Source organism: Cebus imitator, unplaced genomic scaffold, assembly GCF_001604975.1.
Source record: "Cebus imitator isolate Cc_AM_T3 unplaced genomic scaffold, Cebus_imitator-1.0 Scaffold12, whole genome shotgun sequence".
Classification (NCBI taxonomy): Eukaryota; Metazoa; Chordata; class Mammalia; order Primates; family Cebidae; genus Cebus; species Cebus imitator.
In genome coordinates this window covers 7,884,531-7,903,827 of record NW_016107327.1, presented here as the reverse complement: position 1 = coordinate 7,903,827, position 19,297 = coordinate 7,884,531, and the positions used below count along the sequence as shown (strand labels likewise).

Genomic DNA, 19,297 nt, shown 5'->3' with positions numbered 1-19,297 from the left:
AGACCAACTTTCCATGATGATCTGACTTCCATCTACCCTAACTCTTAAAGCCTTTTGTTTTTTCTGCTTTCTTCTCTGGCTTGGTTTTCTCACTTCCTCTAAACACTTTTTGTCTATGTTCTGTTCTCCAGTTATGAAAGGGCTCCCTCCTCTTCTAGTACCCCCAAATTATGCCTGTCCTTCAAGGATTTTTGTGTTAAAAGCATAAACTCAAAGAATGCAAGGAGCCTTCTATGAGTCCACAGAGATCTCCTCATCATCTGATTGGCCAAGCAAGTTGACTGCTTAGCCAGCTTCTCTCTTAATTTCCACATTCTAGGTCCCGTGTCCTCAGTGAAAATGTGTCTACGTCAAGACTGACTTATTCTACTTTGTCCCCTCTCTCCCATGTGCACTAACACAGGAATGTGTATGTAGAAGGCACGCCATACTTCTTGAGTGAATAAATGAATGAATAAGGTAGACGTTGGGCTCTAGATCAAAACTGGACTTTGACGTGAGCATAATATGAAAGGCCCTATAGTATTTAATGACCAAAGGATGCAGCTCACCCCAACACATCTGGGCCTGATTCTCTGAGACAAGGCAAGCACCCACCAGTGCCCAGATATTGTCACATAGCATTTGACCAGGAGCTCATTGCCATGGAGATGACTTCTCTTGACCTGCTTCCCCAGAATTGCCATTCTGCTACTTGGGTACCATAAATTCTGGTAGGGCTGTTCCTTGGGTACCATTTGCTGTGGAGAAACGTACCAAGTCAGGCTGACTTCAAGCCATTTTAAAGGATGTTCAGCCAGATTTTTAAAAGGAAGTATCCTATTTCTTCCCTATTGTCATGGCACCACCAAAACCTTCCTTGTTGGCATGGAAACACCAAAAACTGTCTTTGCACAGGAGTCACAAGCTCAACGATCTAAGTATTGCCATACTCAGGAATATAGATATTGTTTTGGTTTACCCTGGCCTAGCAGCTCCAGTGAGGCCACTCAGGGTCCATGTGCAGGCCGCTGCTCCCCTCCCTCTGTTCTGTTGGCTTTTTTCCATCTGCTTTAGTGCTCTCAGCTGCTACCCACATGCTGAGTGAGGATCAGAGCTTGGTCCTATTTTACTGACTTGGCCACATGCTCTCAGTCACTCTCTTTCCACCACATCATCTCACATACATTCTGAAGTGAACACACAGGTCAGTCATGATTTTGCTTCCCTTCCTCCTTGTCTGGACAAGCAGCTTCCATAGCTGCCCTTGCTGCAAACACTCCTGTCCGTTTCCTTTCCAGTGAAGTGGAAATATAAAACGCAGGCTCCTGTCTGCATGATCTCCCCTTCCAGGTCCAAAGGCTCAGATCACTTGCTCAGGGGACACTGATTTGTGCCCACCAGTGGCATTCAGTGAGTTTTTCACCTGCCACCAGCATCCAATTAATGCTCCCTTGGCCAGAAGCCTCCCATATTTGCTAAAAGAAATGCTCAGACCTTGGGATGCCAGTCTGCCAGGTTGGCACTTCATGGCAGCACTGTCCCTCTGTGCACAGTGTTCTTTCCTTCACTGCCAGGAAAAGAGAAGTAAGGTTCCCCCAGCCTATGTCAGGCCATCTCCAAAGGCCCTCTTCTGTTCTAAGGCTCCTCTCTCTGATGGCTTTTATTTTGGGAGGGTCATCTGGACTCTCTTCGTTTCCATCTCTAGACCAACAAAGTCCTTGTGCTCCACGCTTGCTGTCTCTGCAGAAATAATGAATCAACTGGGAACAGGCTTTATTTTATTTTATTTTTTGCCAGACTGTTGGGTTACATTTAGTCTGAGAGTCACAAGAAGAGAGTAGGTGTTATTAACCTGGGGCCGGGAACCCTCTGATAGAGAATGCAAAATTGTGTGTATGTGAGAGTGAGTCTTTCTGTGAGTGTAGTGGACACTTTTCTGAGAAGATGGCCCATAATTTACCCAGCTTTCCAAAAGAGTCTCAGAACCCCTCCCAGAGTTTACAATCCACTGCACCAGAGCCATGCACTTCATGCAGAATATTTATACTCTATATCTACATTGCTGTAAATGTGGTTTTGAGGCTACTTCCTTATGGAATCATTTCGGCAGGGATCAGGTAGGGAGAGATGACAGGGATGGAACTGAAAGACAGAACTTGCCAACAAGTCTTGCAGGTAGTGCTGAGTTAGTCCTTTTAGGTGTGCTGAGTGGACAGAAAGGCACCCGTCTGCTCTTCTTAGCCCATGTCACAGCTGGAATAGCAATAGCAAATACTTATGTGTGTGCAAGCAACTACTCTAAGGTTTTGACATGTATTATTTAATCCTCACATCAATGCCGTGAAGTAGGTATCGTTATCTCCATTTTCACAGATGAAGACACTTGGTTGTAAAGAGACCAATTTGCCCAAGGTCCAGTAAGTGGTAGAGTTGGGATTTAACATAGGTTGCCTGGTTCCGAATTCATATTCTTAATCACATACAAAATCCTTTTTATGCAGAGATTTGCCAGAGAGAAACTTAATGGGATATGAAGTCATATTTCACTTTTTTAGGATAGTCAGCGGGGTAAGATATTTTCATAGGTTCTAGGAGATAGGTGGTGGCTTACATTTGGTAGTAATAGAATGATAAAATGTTTTTCCATATGTGACAATAAAACGTATTTCTAATACTTCCCTTAGTCCGTGTGTAGGTAGATCCTAGCTCCGAATGCAGTGCCTGGCTCCCCAGGGCTCACTGCAATTTCTCTTCCCCTCCTCGACCTCGAGCTCTGGGCTCTCCAGGCACGGCCATAGCCCACTGCTCTTCTGCCTCTGCTCAGCTGCTTGTATTTCCTTGTCTGCCCAATGCTTCAGTTAAAAGAACCTGCAGATGGATGAGGATGGATGACTCAGTGACCCCCGTGTCCCCCATACCGTGCTTTTCTCCAAGCTCTGCCCCTTGCAGGTGACAAGGGGCGTTAAGATCCACTCTGTTGCCCAAGCAGGGAAATTGGGAGTCTTCTCGTCTTCTCTTTCTTCTACTCTTCACCCAGAATATTACAGTTCCCAGAAACGTCACGCCAAAATAGTTCGGGAGCCTATGCCTCCTCCTCATCTGGAATATTCTTGCCCTAGGTCAGCCTCCAGTCTCTCTCCTGACTTGACAGCCTGTTGCTGCTGCTGGTGGAATTCACCCTCTGGGCTCCATCCCTCATAAAAGCCCAACCACACTCTCTCCTTCGTAACAGCTTTTCATGACAGTCTCCCCCTGTCTATAACTTGTCGTGTGCCAGGCACTGGGCTGAAATTTTGCATGCATTCATGCACTGCCTCATGGGTTCCCAGCAATCCCAGGAGGCAGCAGCTACCATATTCTGTCCCTCATAGATATGAATAGCAGGCTTCAGGAAGTTAGAGAACTTACTGAGATGGTATGTCTCATATGGTCAGAGCTGGATTAGAACTCTAGCCTTGGATACACAGGTCTCAACTCCTGTTCTGTGCTGCCATGGGACAGTGTCCAGCCCCTCTGTCCTGATGATCTGGTACCACCTACCTCCTTAGGCCATGGGGCAGCATTCCCTGCCTGGACATCCGCCCCAGCAGCACCACGCTTGTGTTGTTCTCTGCACATGCGGGGTGATCTCTCGCTCTGTTCCTTCTCTCTGGAATGTCCATCCCAACTCCTACCCCATGACTCTGCCCTTTAAAGCTCAGGGCAGGAGTTACTTTCCCCAGGGAAACTTGTGATTGGGTCACTTGCTACTTCTCTGAACCTCAGTTAGACCCTGTGTATGTATCATCATCATTTCTACTCATGGGCCATCTGCAGGAGCCCTCCAGGCTCAGGGGCCATGTCCCTTCTTGCACCTCCAGCACCTAGTGCTAAGCCTGATCTATCTACGATGGTCATCCATGACCATCCACAATGGCCAATGGTCAATGACCTACTTTCTGTAAGTGCCTTTTATCTGCTTCTCTCCATTCTGCCTTGGACTATAAGCAGGCGTTGTATCTAACTGGCTTTGCACGCCAACTACTCCACTGTAGTGTAAGTGAGCACCTGAAAATTGTGTGTTCAAAGATGATGATTTTTGCTTCCTTTACTTCGTGTACAGATGCAAGCCCAGAATTACAGGACAGCAGTGTGACCAATGTGCTTCTGGGTTTTACCACTTCCCTGAGTGTGTTCCCTGCAATTGCAACAGAGATGGGACTGAGCCAGGAGTGTGTGACCCAGGGACGGGGGCTTGCCTCTGCAAGGTAAGAATGATTGTGTAATGCCAGAGGCGCCAGCTACCAGTCAGCGGGGAAGTGCTTCATGTTGAGTTAACATAGAAAAGTATGTGGGAAATGGGACTGACCCATAATAGTTGTTCATAGTGTGTATAGCATTTTATAGTCATGATCTCATTTTATAGAAATAGTTAGGAGGCAAGACCCCTTTTAGCTTTTGGAGAGGTCATGTACCCCCTTAGAATCTGATGACAGAATAGATCCTTTCCAGAAAAATCAACACAAACTTTAATCTACAGTTTCATGAGGTCCGTAGGTTCCCCTAAAACCCATTCCTGGACCGTGGACTCCAGGTGATCATCTCTGCTCCAAGGGGTTCCGCCAGGTTGTAGGAGACCTTCCAGTTCCCAACAGATGTTTTAAGGTGGTGGTGAGTGAGATGAATTGGTCTCCCTGTGCTGTGAACCATACGGTGCTATTTCTCTACTTGCAAGATACCCCAGGGGCATCTTATCAAATTTAGAGAATTCTCTCCTCCATTCATGTGTGGCATAAAAGTTTAAACAATTATCATGGGATGAAAGCTTAATAATTAACATCTCTTTTAATGTTTCATTCATATCCTCATCCTAACGTCTGCTGTTGGTATTTAATTTGTGCAAGTAGCTAATTGCAACTAGGGAAACTTTAGAAGAAGTAATCTCTTCCTTCATGTTTTGCTTCAATAGGAAAACGTAGAAGGCACAGAGTGTGATGTGTGTCGAGAAGGATCCTTCCACTTGGACCCAGCCAATCTCAAGGGTTGTACCAGCTGTTTCTGTTTTGGAGTAAATAATCAATGTCACAGTTCACACAAGCGAAGATCTAAGGTATGCATTGACAGGAAGTGCTGGGGAGCGTTTTGTACATGGATTTGTTAAATGGTAAGTGTCGTCCTCGCTGTTCCTTGGCCTGCAGCGTATTAAAACTCTTGTTTCCTGAATTCATCAGGTGTTTCCTCGAATGTCATGTGCTCAGAGGGGCTTTCCTTCACTACTCCCTGTGAAATAGCACACCCTGATCACTCTTGATGACCTTACCCTTGTCTTCCCCACAGCAGTCAGCACTCCCTAACATATTTAACATTCTGTTTTAAAATTTGTTTATTGCCCTTCTTCCTCCATCCCTGGAATGTGAGCTCACTGATACACCCCTAGTGCCTAGAACAGGATCTGGGACATAATAGATGCCCAATAAATCTCATTAGATAAATAGAGTTTGTTATTTTTCCCCTTAAAAGAAAATCCTGTATCTATACTCACAACACGCTAACACCAAATGTGTGGGGTTTTTTCCATACCCCAAATTCTCTGATTCTCTCTAGACACTCCCGGGGTGTCCTGCAATTCAATTCACTTCTGACACTCTCCACCTGGAGGTGGCATCAGACTGCACAGGCTAAGGGCTCAGTTCTTCCAGACTGTCCCTACTTCAGATGCCAGTTGCAAGTCCCAGGTCGCCAATGCTTCTCTAGTGCTTTGCTACAAGTTGGGGTTTTCCACAGCCCCCTCCTTATGTTTGATAATCTGCTATAATGGCTCCCAGAATTCAGGAAACACTTTCCTTACTATTGCGGTTTATTATAAAGAATATGATAATGGATACAGAGGAACAGCCAGGTGAACAGGTGTACAGGGTGAAGTCCAGGGCGTTCTGGTCATGGGAGTTAGGGCGCACCACCCTCCTGGCATGCAGATGTGTTTACCCACCCAGGAGCTCTCCCAAGCCATCATTTAGGGGTTTTTTGGTAGCTCTTTGATGTAGACGTGATTGGTTAAATCATCAACTATTGATAATTAACTCAATCTCTAGTCCCTCTCCCTTTTTCAGAGGTTGGGGGTAGGGCTGAAAGTCCCAACCCTCTCATCCTACCTTGGTCTTCCTGGCTGCATGCCCCCATCCTGAAGCTACTCAGAGGATCCAGCCACCAGTCATCTCATTAGCACACGAAGAGACACTGTTACCATCATGAGTCCAAGAGTCTTAGAAGCTCTGGCGTCAGGAACTGTGGACTGAGATAAAGTATCACGGCAAAAGATGCTCCCATCACCCCTGTCATTCAGAAAATTGAAAGCGTTTTAGGAGCTCTGTGCCAGAAACTGGTAGTAATGACCAAATCGATCTCTCTCATCATGTCACAATATCTATCACACCTCTCATTTCTTGTTTTTACTTCTTTCTGTTTTGCTTTACTTCTCATCTATTTTACCATATCTTTTCTTTGGCCACTTTTTTTTTCTTTGTTTTGAGACAGGGTCTCTCTTGCCCAGGCTGGAGTGCAATCACATAGCTCATTGCAGCCTTCGCCTCCAGGGCTCAAGCAATCTTCCTGCCTTAGCCTTCTGAGTAAGCTGGAACTACAGGCATGCACCACCACACCTGGATAATTTTTATATTTTTTTGTAGAGTCGGGATTTTGCCATGTTGCCCAGGTTGGTCTCAGACTCCTGGGTTCAAGTAGTCCTCCCACCTCAGCCTCCCACAGTGCTGGGATTACAGGCGTGAGCCACTGCACCCAGCCTTCTTTGGCCATTTTTTAAATTAACTTCATAAAACTAAAACTTTTCTTTTCATTATTCCATGAACCAGTAACCTCATGCTTGCTTGTTTTGTGTGATTCATGTCTTATATCCAACAAGTAGTCAAAAAAAAGACTTTTTTTTTTTTGAGATGGAGTCTCACTCTGTTGTCCAGGCTGGAGTGCAGTGGCATGATCTTGGCTCACCACAACCTCTGCCTCCTGGGTTCAGGCGATTTCGGCCTTAGCCTCCTGAGTACTACCCGGCCAATTTTTGTGTTTAATAGAGAGAGGGTTTCACCATGTTGGCCAAGCAGGTCTTGAACTCCTGAACTCAGGTGATCCGCCTGCCTCGGACTCCCAAGGTGCTGGGATTACAGATGTGAGCCACCGCCCCAGCCCAAAAAAAGACTGTTTTATGTATTTTACTGCCTGCCTATTTTATCTTTTACTGCCTGTCTCCTAAAAGAGGTGCAGCTAGTAATTAGAAAAAAAAAAATTGTAAATCTGCTCTGAAGTCTCTTCTCCCCACCCCTGAGAACCAGAAAACATTAATCCAATCCTATCCCTGGCCAGTTCTTTCTTTTCTACCTCAAAATTAACTGGCTTCCTTTGTGACCAGGAAAAGATTTAATTTTGATGCTCCATTTAGAGAAAAACAATAATAGCAGGCCGCTGAATTCCACATCACATTTGTCTCTATGAGGAGCTTGCCATTAAAGACACCATAGTCCTAGTTTTTATTCATACACGTATTTCTTTATTATGTGAACACTTATTGATCACCTACTAAATGTCAAGAACCAGGATGTGTGCTGGGTTACAAAGATAAATCCCACGTATGTGTGGCCGCTGCCTTCCCAGAACTCCCAGTGGCAATGGGTCCGATGGGGCTCGGGATCGGGAGGGCAGGTGCCAGAGGAGACACATAAAGCCTCTGAGGCAAGGAGGCTGCCCGTCAAGCTTTCTCTAGGACATCATGCAGCCGTCACCAGGGATGCCACAATCAAGATGTTTCCGTCCCTTGCTTCTCTCCCTCATTCCAGTTTGTGGATATGCTGGGCTGGCGCCTGGAGACGGCAGACAGAGTGGATATCCCCGTCTCATTCAACCCGGGCAGCAACAGCATGGTGGCGGATCTCCAGGAGCTGCCCACAACCGTCCGCAGCGCGTCCTGGGTCGCACCCGCCTCCTACCTGGGGGACAAGGTAATGATGTCTTGCTGTTCTTCTGGGCCCTCGGTGGGGCTCTGCTATCGCTGTGTGAGCGTCATTTCCTGGAAATCTGGAAGGAAGCATTCAGCAGTTTAGGTTCCTAACATTCCGGAAATTGGGTGAACTAAAAATGAAGAAGAGACCCTGCCTCCTGTTGTGGGGGGCTGGGCAGGCACCCCCCGCGCCCCACCCTCGCCATGCAGGAGCTACCAGCAAAGGAAATCACCCACAATGTTTTTCTCAGTTTTTACCTAATGTCAAAGACTTTTCCTCCAGGGAAATAACCATTTAAATCATATCTATTGCAAATAGGACATGCATGCTTTTAAATGCTGAGAATTCTTTATTTTAAGGCAGAAGAAAGCCTCTTTGTTAGAAAAACAAAGGCTGACAAGTGACTCACAAGCTTATTAAAAGAAACAGGCTCCAGTGGCAGTCTGACTTTCGTAAGCAGAATCACGTTAGTTCCACACCCCTCAGGGGCTCACACACCACTTGCTCTTCCCTTGCTGCATGAGTTACTATGCCAGAGGCTGGCCACCTCCACCCATTTTATGAGGAGAGAAACTCAGGCCTCATGTGGAAACGCCATCAGGTCATGTATGTTTCTTAGCAAGCGTGGAACTTGCTAACGGGTGGATTTCACAGGGCCTGGCTCAGGGGATGCCATCTTCTGGCATTAGGAGGACTAAAATAGTAGGGCCTCGTTGTCCTGAGGTCTCTAACTTCGGCTTCTGGGTGAAGGACTGTGGGTTTTGACATCTGAGTGTGGGCAATGTTGCCTTTCTCCTATGATCTCACTTCTCTCTCATATAATACTCCTTTTCATCCCTGTATGATAGGCCCATGTGTTGATCATCTCTTGCTGTGTAACAAATTACCCCCAACACATTGCAGCTTAAAGCAATAATGATTATTTTGGATGAGGAATTCAGAAAGGGATGGACCAGAGTCTTCTGAGGCTATTGTCAAGATGTCAGCCAGGGCTGTAGTCACCTGGGACTGGAGCATCTGCTTCCGAGCTCACCCACATGGCTGTTAGCAGGCCTCTGCTTCCTGCTGGCTATGGGCTGGATGCCTCCGTTTCTCATCACGTGAGACCCTCCATAGGCTACCTGAGGGTCCTCATGACATGGCAGCTGGCTTCCTCCAAAGCAACTCATAAGGGGCGGGTAAGGGTGGGGAGAGAGGGAGGGAGAGAGAGAGAGAGAGAGGGTTCGAGCTCAAGACAGAAGCTGCAGTGTTTTTATAACCTAATTTCAGAACTGCCATGCCCTCACTTCTCCTTTATTCTATTCATTAGCAGCAAGTCACTAAGCGCAGCCTACACTCAAGAGGAGGGGAATTTGGTGGTTCATGCCTGTAATCCCAGCACTTTGGGAGGCTGAGACACGTGGATCACCTGAGGTCAGGAGTTTGAGACCAGCCTGGCCAACATGATGAAACTTCGTCACTACTAAAAATACAAAAATTAGCTAGACATGGGGGTGGGCGCTGATAATCCCAGCTGCTTGGGAGGCTGAGGCAGGAGAATCATCTGAACCTGGGAGGTGGAGGTTGCAGTGAGCCAAGATCATGCTATTCTACTCCAGCCTGGGTGACAGAGCAAGACTCCATCTCAGAAAAACAAACAGAAACAAAAAAGAGGAGGGGGAATTAAGCTCTACCTCTTGAAGGCAGGAGTGCAAAGAATTTGTGGCCATGTTTTTAAAACCACTTTAAGTCCATCAAAAAAGCAATACTTAATCGCAATAATAATTCAAGACATTACCTTGGAACACTTCCAGGCTTAAAGATCAAAACTCTGTAAGACTTTGTCAGGTTACAGACTCTAGGGTAAAGCTTCTGTTGAATGGAATCCCAGAGGAGCATGGCTTCTTCTCCCTGCCTGCTCTAAGTTGTTGGTGTTTCCCGGTAGGCTATTTCGTTCTGTCTAATCAGAGGTGATCTTGCCTGTGATTTTCATCGTTCTGTGACTTCTTCCTTCTTGATTGTGTTAAGGGTGGGAGGTGTCAGGACCCAAAGTGTGAAGTAGCTGTCGGAAAACTGTGACCATTCACTCCATATCCCCACCAGTGTCATGCTGCTTGTGCGACACTGAGATGTCTGTGCGCCTGCTGGAGTACTCAGCCATGGCTTCTGTACCCAGCAGAACTCACAATAATTCGGGAAATGTTCACCATCTGCTTTCAGGAGAATTGTTTTTGGAGACAATTTATTTTTAGAGGTTCACTTTGTGACTGATAGATATTATTCAGTTCTCTCAGTTAAAAAAGAAACCAATGGCCTATATTTCCTAGAATAGTTATGGATTAAATAAACATTTTGGTTTAGTAATCATCTGGAAAAGAAAGAAACATGACTATTTTCCTTCCTTCCTTCCTTCCTTTCCTCCTCCTCTTTCTTTCTTCTTTTTCTTTTCCTTCCTTCCTTCCTTCCTTCCTTCCTTCCTTCCTTCCTTCCCTCCCTCCCTCCCTCCCTCCCTCCCTCCTTCCTTTCCTTCCTTCCTTCCTTCCTTCCTTTCATCTTTTCTTTTCTTTCTTTTTTCTTTTATAGGGTCTTGCTCTGTTGCCCAAGCTGCAGTGCATTGGTACAAAAATAGCTCTCTGCAGCATCAAACTCCAGGGCTCAAGCGATCTTTCCACCTCAGCTTCCTAAGTAACATACACCACCACATCTGGTTAATTTTTGAATGTTTTTGTAGAGACAGGGTCTTGCTACATTGCCCAGACTGGTGCCTAACTCATGACCTTAAGTGATCCTTCTGCCTCAGCTTCCCAAAGTGCTGGGATTATAGGCATGAGCTGCTACACTCAGCCTTACTTTTCTTTTAAATAAAGGTATCTTCTTGCTTGTAAAACTCAACCATGTTCATGCTAAACATTTCAAATGACATTAAAAGTAGCATAAAGTAGAAAGTTACAATACCATCTTCAACCCCGCTGTCTAGATACAACCCTGTGAACGGGTCGAGTGTGTTTCTTTCCACACTTTGTGTGCCTAAGCGCTTTTCATGCGGGTTGACGCCGACATCGTCTCTTTTAATGCTTGTGCTATTGATGCTATTCATTCCATTTTAGGTTTCTTCATATGGTGGCTACCTCACTTACCAAGCCAAGTCCTTTGGCTTGCCTGGTGACATGGTTCTTCTGGAAAAGAAGCCAGACGTGCAGCTCACTGTAGGTATCAGGGCACAACCTAAGTGGCAGGAAGTGGCAGCTGCTGTTGGTGCTGATCTAAGTTTAGGACATCTTGATATGTGGTCTATAAAAAAATTGGATTAAATCATTTCCAATATTTTGTAGAAACTAAGTCAAAGTTTAGAGCATGTAGCATCTTTTCAGGATCGTGCCTCCTCTGACCAAATGGTTTCTCTCTTCTCGCCTCCAAAGTACTTAACTGTATTTTGCTCTTGCCTCTCACAAGTTACTGCCTCCCCATGTTAAAATTTTTCTAAAAACTTTTTTTTTTTAATTTTTGTAGAGACAGGGTCTCCCTGTGTTGTCCAAGCTAGAGCTGAACTCCTGGCCTCAAGCAGCCCCCCTGTCTTGGCTTCCCCGAGCACTGAGGATATAGGCACACACCACCATGGCCAGCTAATTTCTTTCACCTTAATTTTTGTAGAGATAGGATCTCACTGTGTTGCCCAGGCTGGTCTCAAACTCCTAGGCTCAAGCAATTCTCCCTGCTCAGCCTCCCAAAGCGCTGGGATGACAGGTGTGAGCCACATGTCCCACCACATATTAAGCATTTTTTTTAATGTTTCTATATTTTAATTTTGTTTCATAAATGTCTTTGAGTCCTTCCCATGGGGCAAGAATGTATTGTTGGACTCTGTAAAGGACAAGTGACCCCTTTCCTCAAAAGTAGGGGAAATCAGGGAAATATGCCAGGAACTCCAACCCACTGAACAGTAACTGTTAGAGGAGAGTCCAAACAGAGCCCTCTCAGTGCTGGGGTTTGGGTAGGGGGAATGGGAGTCATGTGGTCTGAGAGGCCCTTAGAAGACTTAGTGGTTCATTTTGAGCCAAGTCTTTAAGAATGGGCATACGAAGAGAAGTGCCCTTCCGGGGGCGGGGATGAAGACTAACAGGGCTTAGCAGTGGTACAGGGCAGAAGGCTGTGCTCATGGACGCCCAGTCCAATAGGGCTGTATCATCAGTGTGTGCAGTCATTCAAAACAAGTCTGAAAGCGTCTGATGCTATGACAGGAATTTTTTTTTGAGACAGGAGTGCAGTGTCGTGATCTTGGCTCACTGCAAATTCTGCCTCCCTGATTCAAGTGATTCTCCTGCCTCAGCCTCCTGAGTAGTTGGGATTACAGGCATGGGCCACCATGCCCAACTAATTTTTATATTTTCAGTAGAGACAGAGTTTCACCATATTGACCAGGCTGGTCCCAAACTCCTGACCTCAAGTGGTTCATCCGCCATTGAGGGAACATTTGTTTTTTGAGAAGGGAAGTAACAACATCCACACACTCTTTGCCTGGCACACAATTCAGTACTGCCATCTAGAAAATTCCTTGAAGGCAAGGGTAGTATCACATCCTACTTTGAATTCCCCACAACACAGGGCACAATACCGTGAGCATAGGGTAGGGTGCCATTGCCTGAAGTCGGCTTTATTTCTGGCTTATGGGGTGTGATTCCTGTGATGTAATAATAGCTTCCTGAAGGGTTTTCTCATGTCATGCACTGTATACAGGGAGCAGCAAGTCACACACACCTCATCGCAGCACATTCTTGGTAGATATTTGTGTTCAGGTACTGCTGTGTTGTGTTTTGTTTTTACTGGTATGCAAATCTACTGAACTGTTTTAACTCCAAGGAACCTTTGCAGAATATCTTGAAGATGAAGCAGCAAAGATTTTGGAATTGTAGTCTAAGGAAAAATAGCTACACAGTAAAAACACCATCACAGCAGTGCTGTATTTCAGTTTCATGTTTTTACAGAGCATCTTATAGTTCAGGCCAGGCCGATTTTTTTTTTTTTTTTTTACTGCCAAAGAGTTTATTATGCAAACCATTGGAATTCACTGGAAGGTAATAACCAAATTTTCTGTTTAATTTTACCTTCAAACATGGAAAATAATTTAGGCTCATGAAACATTTTCCCTGCTGCTTTGTTCTAATTCACTATAATTAAGAGTCTCTAGGACATGTTTCTTAGATTAAGGTTTTAAATGATATGTGATTCCAGGTAATGGTCTTCTTTCTGAAATACCAGCCCTAATGAATGGAACCCTCTAGGGTTTGGTGCTATCGCAGAAAAGCTGGGACTTGTATGTGTTTTTGTAGCAGGGTTGCTGATGGTGGAGTGCTGGTGCAGTAGGCTGCTGGCCACCCCAACCTGCCCTGTTAAGATGTAAATGTGAGCCACCATAATGCAGCGGGCTGGAGGCTGAGAATGAATGAGGATGGGTCCCACAGAGGGAGGCAGCAGGGGAATTTCTCGCCCCACATGCTAGCCTGTAGCTCCCTGCATGGGCCAACCCTCTGCCCTCCACACCCTCCTCAGTACCCATCCACCAAAGCACTTTCTTCCCACCACAGTCTGGTTCGGTGGGCAGTAATGAAAACAGCACTTCCTGCATTGACTACAAGGCAAAGTTTAAAAAAAGAAAATTTTTTTTTCTGCTGGGTGTGGTGGGCCCACACCTGTAATTCCAGCACTGTGGGAGGCCAAGGCAGGTGGATCACTTGAGGTCAGGAGTTCGAGACCAGCCTAGTCAACATGGTAAAACCTGTTCTCTACTAAAAATACAAAAATAGGCAGGGTGTGGTGGTGAGCACCTGTAATCCCAGCTACTCAGGAGGCTAAGGCAGAATTGCTTGAACCCGGGAGGCAGAGGTTGCAGTGAGCCAAGATTGTGCCATTTCACTCCAGTCTGAGCAATAGAGTGAGACTCTATGCCTGCCAAAAAAAAAAATTATTTTTGGCCAAGGCAATTTTCCTGATTTCCTATTTGTGAAAAGACACTGTATTGCCTATAATTATTGTTTCCATATTGTTTCCAATCTTTTTATCAGTCAGTTAATTCTGAACTTTTTTTTAAGTCAGGTATGTCATATGATGTAGATCATAGAAATGTTTCCTTAGGTCAGTTATAAAGCTTGAAAGTCCCAGTGAAGGCACTAACACATTCATGGTTTTCTTTAAACAGGGTCAGCACTTGTCCATCATCTATGAAGATGCAAATACCCCACGGCCAGACCGGCTGCATCACGGGCGAGTGCAGGTGGTTGAGGTAAAGGAAGAGCAACCATACAGTGGGGAGGGTCCTTTGTTTTATGACTTAATGATTTCAGACAATCATGATTTTTACTCATTTTAAGAATTTTAAAATACAGACTCTATTTATATAAATATAAATTTATATATACAGGTTGAGCATCCTTAATCTGAAAATCCAAAATGCTCCAAAACCCAAAATATTTTGAGCACCAACATGACACTCAAAGGAAATGCTCATTGGAGGATTTCAGGTTTCAGATTTTTGGGTTAGGAATAATCCAAAAACTGGCAGGCAAATACAATGCAAATGTTCCAAAATTAAAAAAAAATCTGAAATTTGGATCACTTCTGGTCACAGACAAGAGGTACCCAAGTTGTATAGATTCAAAATACGAATTATATAAAATGTAGAGTGTTTGATGCTCATGTGGCTTTCTTGGTACCATCTGTCCAGCCCTTTAACATTGTCTCTCTCATTTCACAATTAATTATCCTAGTTGTAAAAACTCCATGAGTCAGCCTGGGCAACATGGCAAAACTCTGCATGAAAACAAAAATTCAGTGGGCAAGGTGGACTGCGCCTGTAATCCCAGCTAGTTGGGAAGCTGAGGTGGGAAGATTGCTTGTCCCAGAAGGTCAAAGCTGCAGTGAGCCATGATTGTGCCACTGCACTCCAGCCTGGGCAACAGAGTGAGATCATGTCTCAAACAAACAAACAAAAAACCTGTGAGCTTGTAAATGCTATGACGTAGCTCGCTGTCATCCTCAGGTCTCCCTCAGTGCCTGAGACCTGGTTAATATTCAACATATGCTTAGGATGAATAGATAAAAAAAGCTACGAAAAGAACCAAGAGTAATACTAGCAAAATAAAGGAAAGCTCATCAGATTGTAAAACATTTTGTTACACTTACTTGGCTACAACTACTCCTTAAAAATAGTGTTCCATTCATAATAAATATGTATAGTAACTCTAGATGAAACTTTTTGAGTACTTTGAACTTGCAGACATATTTAATGTTTCTGAATAGGTACATCTATACAATGGAATACTATTTGGCAATTAAAAAAAAACAACAAAATGTTGATACTACAAGACACCAAAGAAATATATTGTATGATTCTATTTATGTGAGACAGATTATATCAGTAAATGATAGAGTGAGAATCCCTCTAAAAATTCTGTCCTCCATAAAAGCAATTAGAGAACTGGCAAAAAAGAAAAGAAAAGGTCAGAATCAACGTTTTCAGAACTCTGGAAATTAATCAAAGCCTTGCAACCATCTGGAAATGGCACACAATGTATAAAGATGCAATTTGTACAATAGTAGCATACAAGAAAAGAGGAGGGAATGATGTTAATAGAAGCACAGTTTTTGTATACTGTTGAAATTAAGCTGGCATTTATGTACATTGTGCAGCAAGGACACATGCAGAGAAACAGAATGTAGATTAGTGGTTGCCTGGGTTTGAGGGTGGGAATGGGTAGAGACTACAAATGGACACAGATTTTTTTTAAGGTAATAGAAATATTCTAAAATTATATTATGATGATTGCATTCTTCTGTAAATTTATTGCAAATTGTACACTTAAAATGAGGAATTATTATTGTATATAAATTATTCCTTTAGCTGTTAAAGTATAAATTAAAATGAGTATTATATTTGTATGTTAGTAATAGCTACCATTTATTGAATGCCTACTACATGCTAGGCATGGTGCTGAACACTTTATGTACATTGTATCATTTAATTTACTTTAATTATAATGATAGCCCCAGGACATTAGGCATTACTATGCCTATTTAAGAGATATAAAAACTGAGTTCAACAAGGGCAACAAAATGTAAAGGTTAAAAAGACAGGCTTTTACATAAAAAGATGCTCAACATTACTAATCATTAGAGAAATGCAAATTAAAACCATAATGAGATGCCATTTCACACCAATTAGGATGGCTACTATTAAAAAATTGCAAAACAGGCCAGGTGTGGTGGCTCATGCCTGTAACCCCAGCACTTTGGGAGGCTGAGGGAGGCAGATCATGAGGCCAGGAGTTTGAGACCAGCCTGGTCAACATGGCAAAACCTTGTCTCTACCAAAAATATTAAAAAAAAAAAAAAATGAGGCTGGGTGCAGTGGCTCATGCCTGTTCCAGCAGTTTCGGAGGCAGAGGTGGATGGATCACAAGGTCAGGAGTTCATTGACCCAGCCTGGCCAACATAGAGAAACCCTGTCTCTACTAAACAAACAAAAATTAGCCAGATGTGGTGGCATGTGCCTATAATCCCAGCTACTTGGGAGGCTGTAGCAGGAGAATCACTTGAACCCAGGAGGTAGAGGCTGCAGTGAGCCAAGATTGCCCCACTGCACTCCAGTCTGGGAAACAGAGCAAGACTCTGTCTCAAAAAAAAAAAAAAAAAAAAAAAAAAAAAAGCCGGATGTGGTGCACCTGTAATCCCAGGTACTCAGGAGAATCACTTGAACCTTGGAGGTGGAGATTGCGGAAATTGCAGTGAGCCAAGATCACGCCACTGCACTCCAGCCTGAGCAACAGAGTGGGCTCTGTCTTAAAAAAAAATTACCAAACAGAACTTAACAAGTGTTGACAAGAGTGTGGTGAAATTGGGACCCTTCAACCTTCTTGCTGGGAATGTGAAATGGTGCATCCACTGTGGAAACACTAAGGAAGTTCCTCAAAACATTAAATGTAGGATTACCATATGCTCCAGCAGTCCCACTTTTGGTTATATATCTAAAATAACTGAAAACAGGATCTTGACAAAGTATCTGCACATTCATGTTCATTGCAGCATTATTCACAATACCCAAGAAGCAACCAAATGTCCATCAACAGATGAATAGATAAAGAAAATGTGGTTTATATATAGATATATACAATGAAACATTATCCCCTTTAAGAAAAGAAGAAGGAAATCCTGCCATAAACTGCAGCACAGATGAGCCTGAGAACCAGCCGGGCGCAGTGGCTCATGCCTGTAATCCCAGCACTTTGGGAGGCTGAGGTGGGCAGATCATGAGGTCAAGAGATTGAGACCATCCTGGCCGAAATGGTGAAACCCTGTCTCTACTAAAAATACAAAGTTAGCCGGGCATGGTGACGCATACCTGTAGTGCCAACTACTCAGGAGGCTGAGGCAGGAGAATCCCTTGAGCCTGGGAGATGGAGGTTATAGTGAGCCGGGATCGCACCACTGTACTCCAGCCTGGGCGACAGAGTGAGACTCTATCTCAAAAAAAAAAAAAAACCTCAAATAAAATGATGTGAATGTTTATGCAAGAAAGGATTGTATTTTCTGTCACCGTTGTGTATGTTTAATGATTGACCTGAGCTGCATGACTCAGTGGTTTCCATATGCCTGCCTTCCTTCTTTCTCACTCACCTTCTGTTTGCACAAACAAAAGCAATTTAAAGATCAGTATAACACTGGAAAATTTTATTTCATTTTATTGCCCCTCTTCCCTGCCTTCATTTTCTTTTCCTTCCTTCATGGGAATAACCCAGGACATCTGACTTCTAAATGTAAATACTCCAGGAGGTAGGTATTTCCCCATCTTATTTCATTTCTCCCCATGCGTTTTAAGTGTCTCTTCTTTGATTCATTCGGGGTGTCTGCCCCTAAGGAACCCCTGGAAGTGAGCCTGCCTAAGGAAGACCCTGCCTTTCTGTTTCCACTTGTAGGGAAACTTCAGACACGCCAGCAGCCGAGCCCCGGTGTCTAGGGAGGAGCTGATGACAGTGCTGTCTAGACTGGCAGATGTGCGCATCCAAGGCCTCCACTTCACAGAGACACAGAGGCTCACCCTGGGCGAGGTGGGGCTAGAGGAAGCCTCTGACACAGGCAGCGGACGCATAGCACATGCTGTGGAAATGTGTGCCTGCCCCCCTGCCTATGCTGGCGACTCATGTCAGGTAGGAAGTTTTCCCATCCATACCATTCCCTTAGGGAACTCCTATGGCCATTGTTTCTGACTGCTGTCCAGCACTGCAGAATGGTTTATTGTTTCTCTGTCCAAGTTTCTGCAGGGCTTATCTTATATCTTACCTAGACTCCCTTCAGGAATTAAATGTGAAAAAGACATCATCAGTGTCTCAGAATTCATAGGAAAGCCACAGGAATTCATTAGATGCTGAGGGTTAGAGAAATCCAGAGTAGGAAAAAACATACTATAGTTTCAAATAGCTAGATGGAGGATATTGACTGTTCCCAACACAATGAAATGATCAACGCTTGAGATGATGGATATGCTAATTAACTTATCTGATCACTAAATGTTATATGTATCAGACATCACTATGCACTCCATATTTATCACTATTATTTATCAATTTTTTAAATAAAATATATTTGAAAATGAAGGAGCTCATCAGTCAGCATCTAAATATTTGAGCCCCTGCTTTCCCAATAACTGACCTTAAACCTTTCTCTAATCCAGAACCTCCCTCCACCTACACTCAATGCCCCAGGAGACTGGAATTCCAGAAAATATCCTGGATTTCTCAGAGGATATTATGTTCTGGCTTGCAGCAGAGCCTCATTATTTGAGGTCCAGTCAAACAGAGCTGTCTTCAGATGATTAAAATGTGCCATAGAATGAAACTATTCAATTTCTCAGGCTATAAATATGTCTTTTCTTAAAGATCAAGCCAAAAGCACAATGTTAGCACAATTAGTAGAAGCAGCAATACACTGTCATTAGCACAATTAGTAGAAGTAGAATACACTGTTATTTTGTGTATTCTATACATTCAAAAGTACTAGACTTAGCAAAACCTTTCATTTTCTTTCCTGGCCCCCTGGTAGCCAAAAACCCCCAAGGTGATCTGAGCATACAAGTTTCCACTTTTTAAACCTGCAAAACCAAATCTGACCTGCTGTGGTCTTCTGGATACTCCCAAGTTGTAATATTTAGCCCACAGGTTGCCTACATTCCTCCCCTTCCTCCGTCTCTTTTCTAGCCTGATTAAAATTGATAGCCCAAGGGAGAGAGAGGGACTCTGGATTTCCACCCTTCTGCCCAGGGCGTGTTCCCTGCCCATGACTCAGCCTGTGATTTAGAGCGTCTG

At 44.1% G+C, this 19,297-nt stretch overlaps 1 protein-coding gene and 1 long non-coding RNA gene across 4 annotated transcripts in view; one reads left to right on the top strand and one right to left on the bottom strand.

Moving 5' to 3' along the window:
• LAMA3 (laminin subunit alpha 3) overlaps positions 1 to 19,297 on the top strand; it is a 265,798-nt gene that overhangs the window by 166,568 nt on the left and 79,933 nt on the right. For all 3 annotated transcript variants that reach the window (XM_017498569.2, XM_037727996.1, XM_037727997.1), the window contains 6 exons: positions 4,085 to 4,229; positions 4,931 to 5,071; positions 7,806 to 7,967; positions 11,054 to 11,152; positions 14,140 to 14,223; positions 17,912 to 18,142. In XM_017498569.2, the coding sequence (XP_017354058.2) occupies positions 4,085 to 4,229; positions 4,931 to 5,071; positions 7,806 to 7,967; positions 11,054 to 11,152; positions 14,140 to 14,223; positions 17,912 to 18,142 (862 nt within the window). The remainder of the gene's footprint in view (positions 1 to 4,084; positions 4,230 to 4,930; positions 5,072 to 7,805; positions 7,968 to 11,053; positions 11,153 to 14,139; positions 14,224 to 17,911; positions 18,143 to 19,297) is intronic.
• LOC108282591 lies at positions 7,485 to 19,189 on the bottom strand. The gene is made up of 3 exons (XR_005195527.1): positions 19,103 to 19,189; positions 11,084 to 11,237; positions 7,485 to 8,043 (listed from the first exon to the last, which is right to left on the bottom strand). It is a non-coding gene; the product is annotated as an uncharacterized LOC108282591 (long non-coding RNA).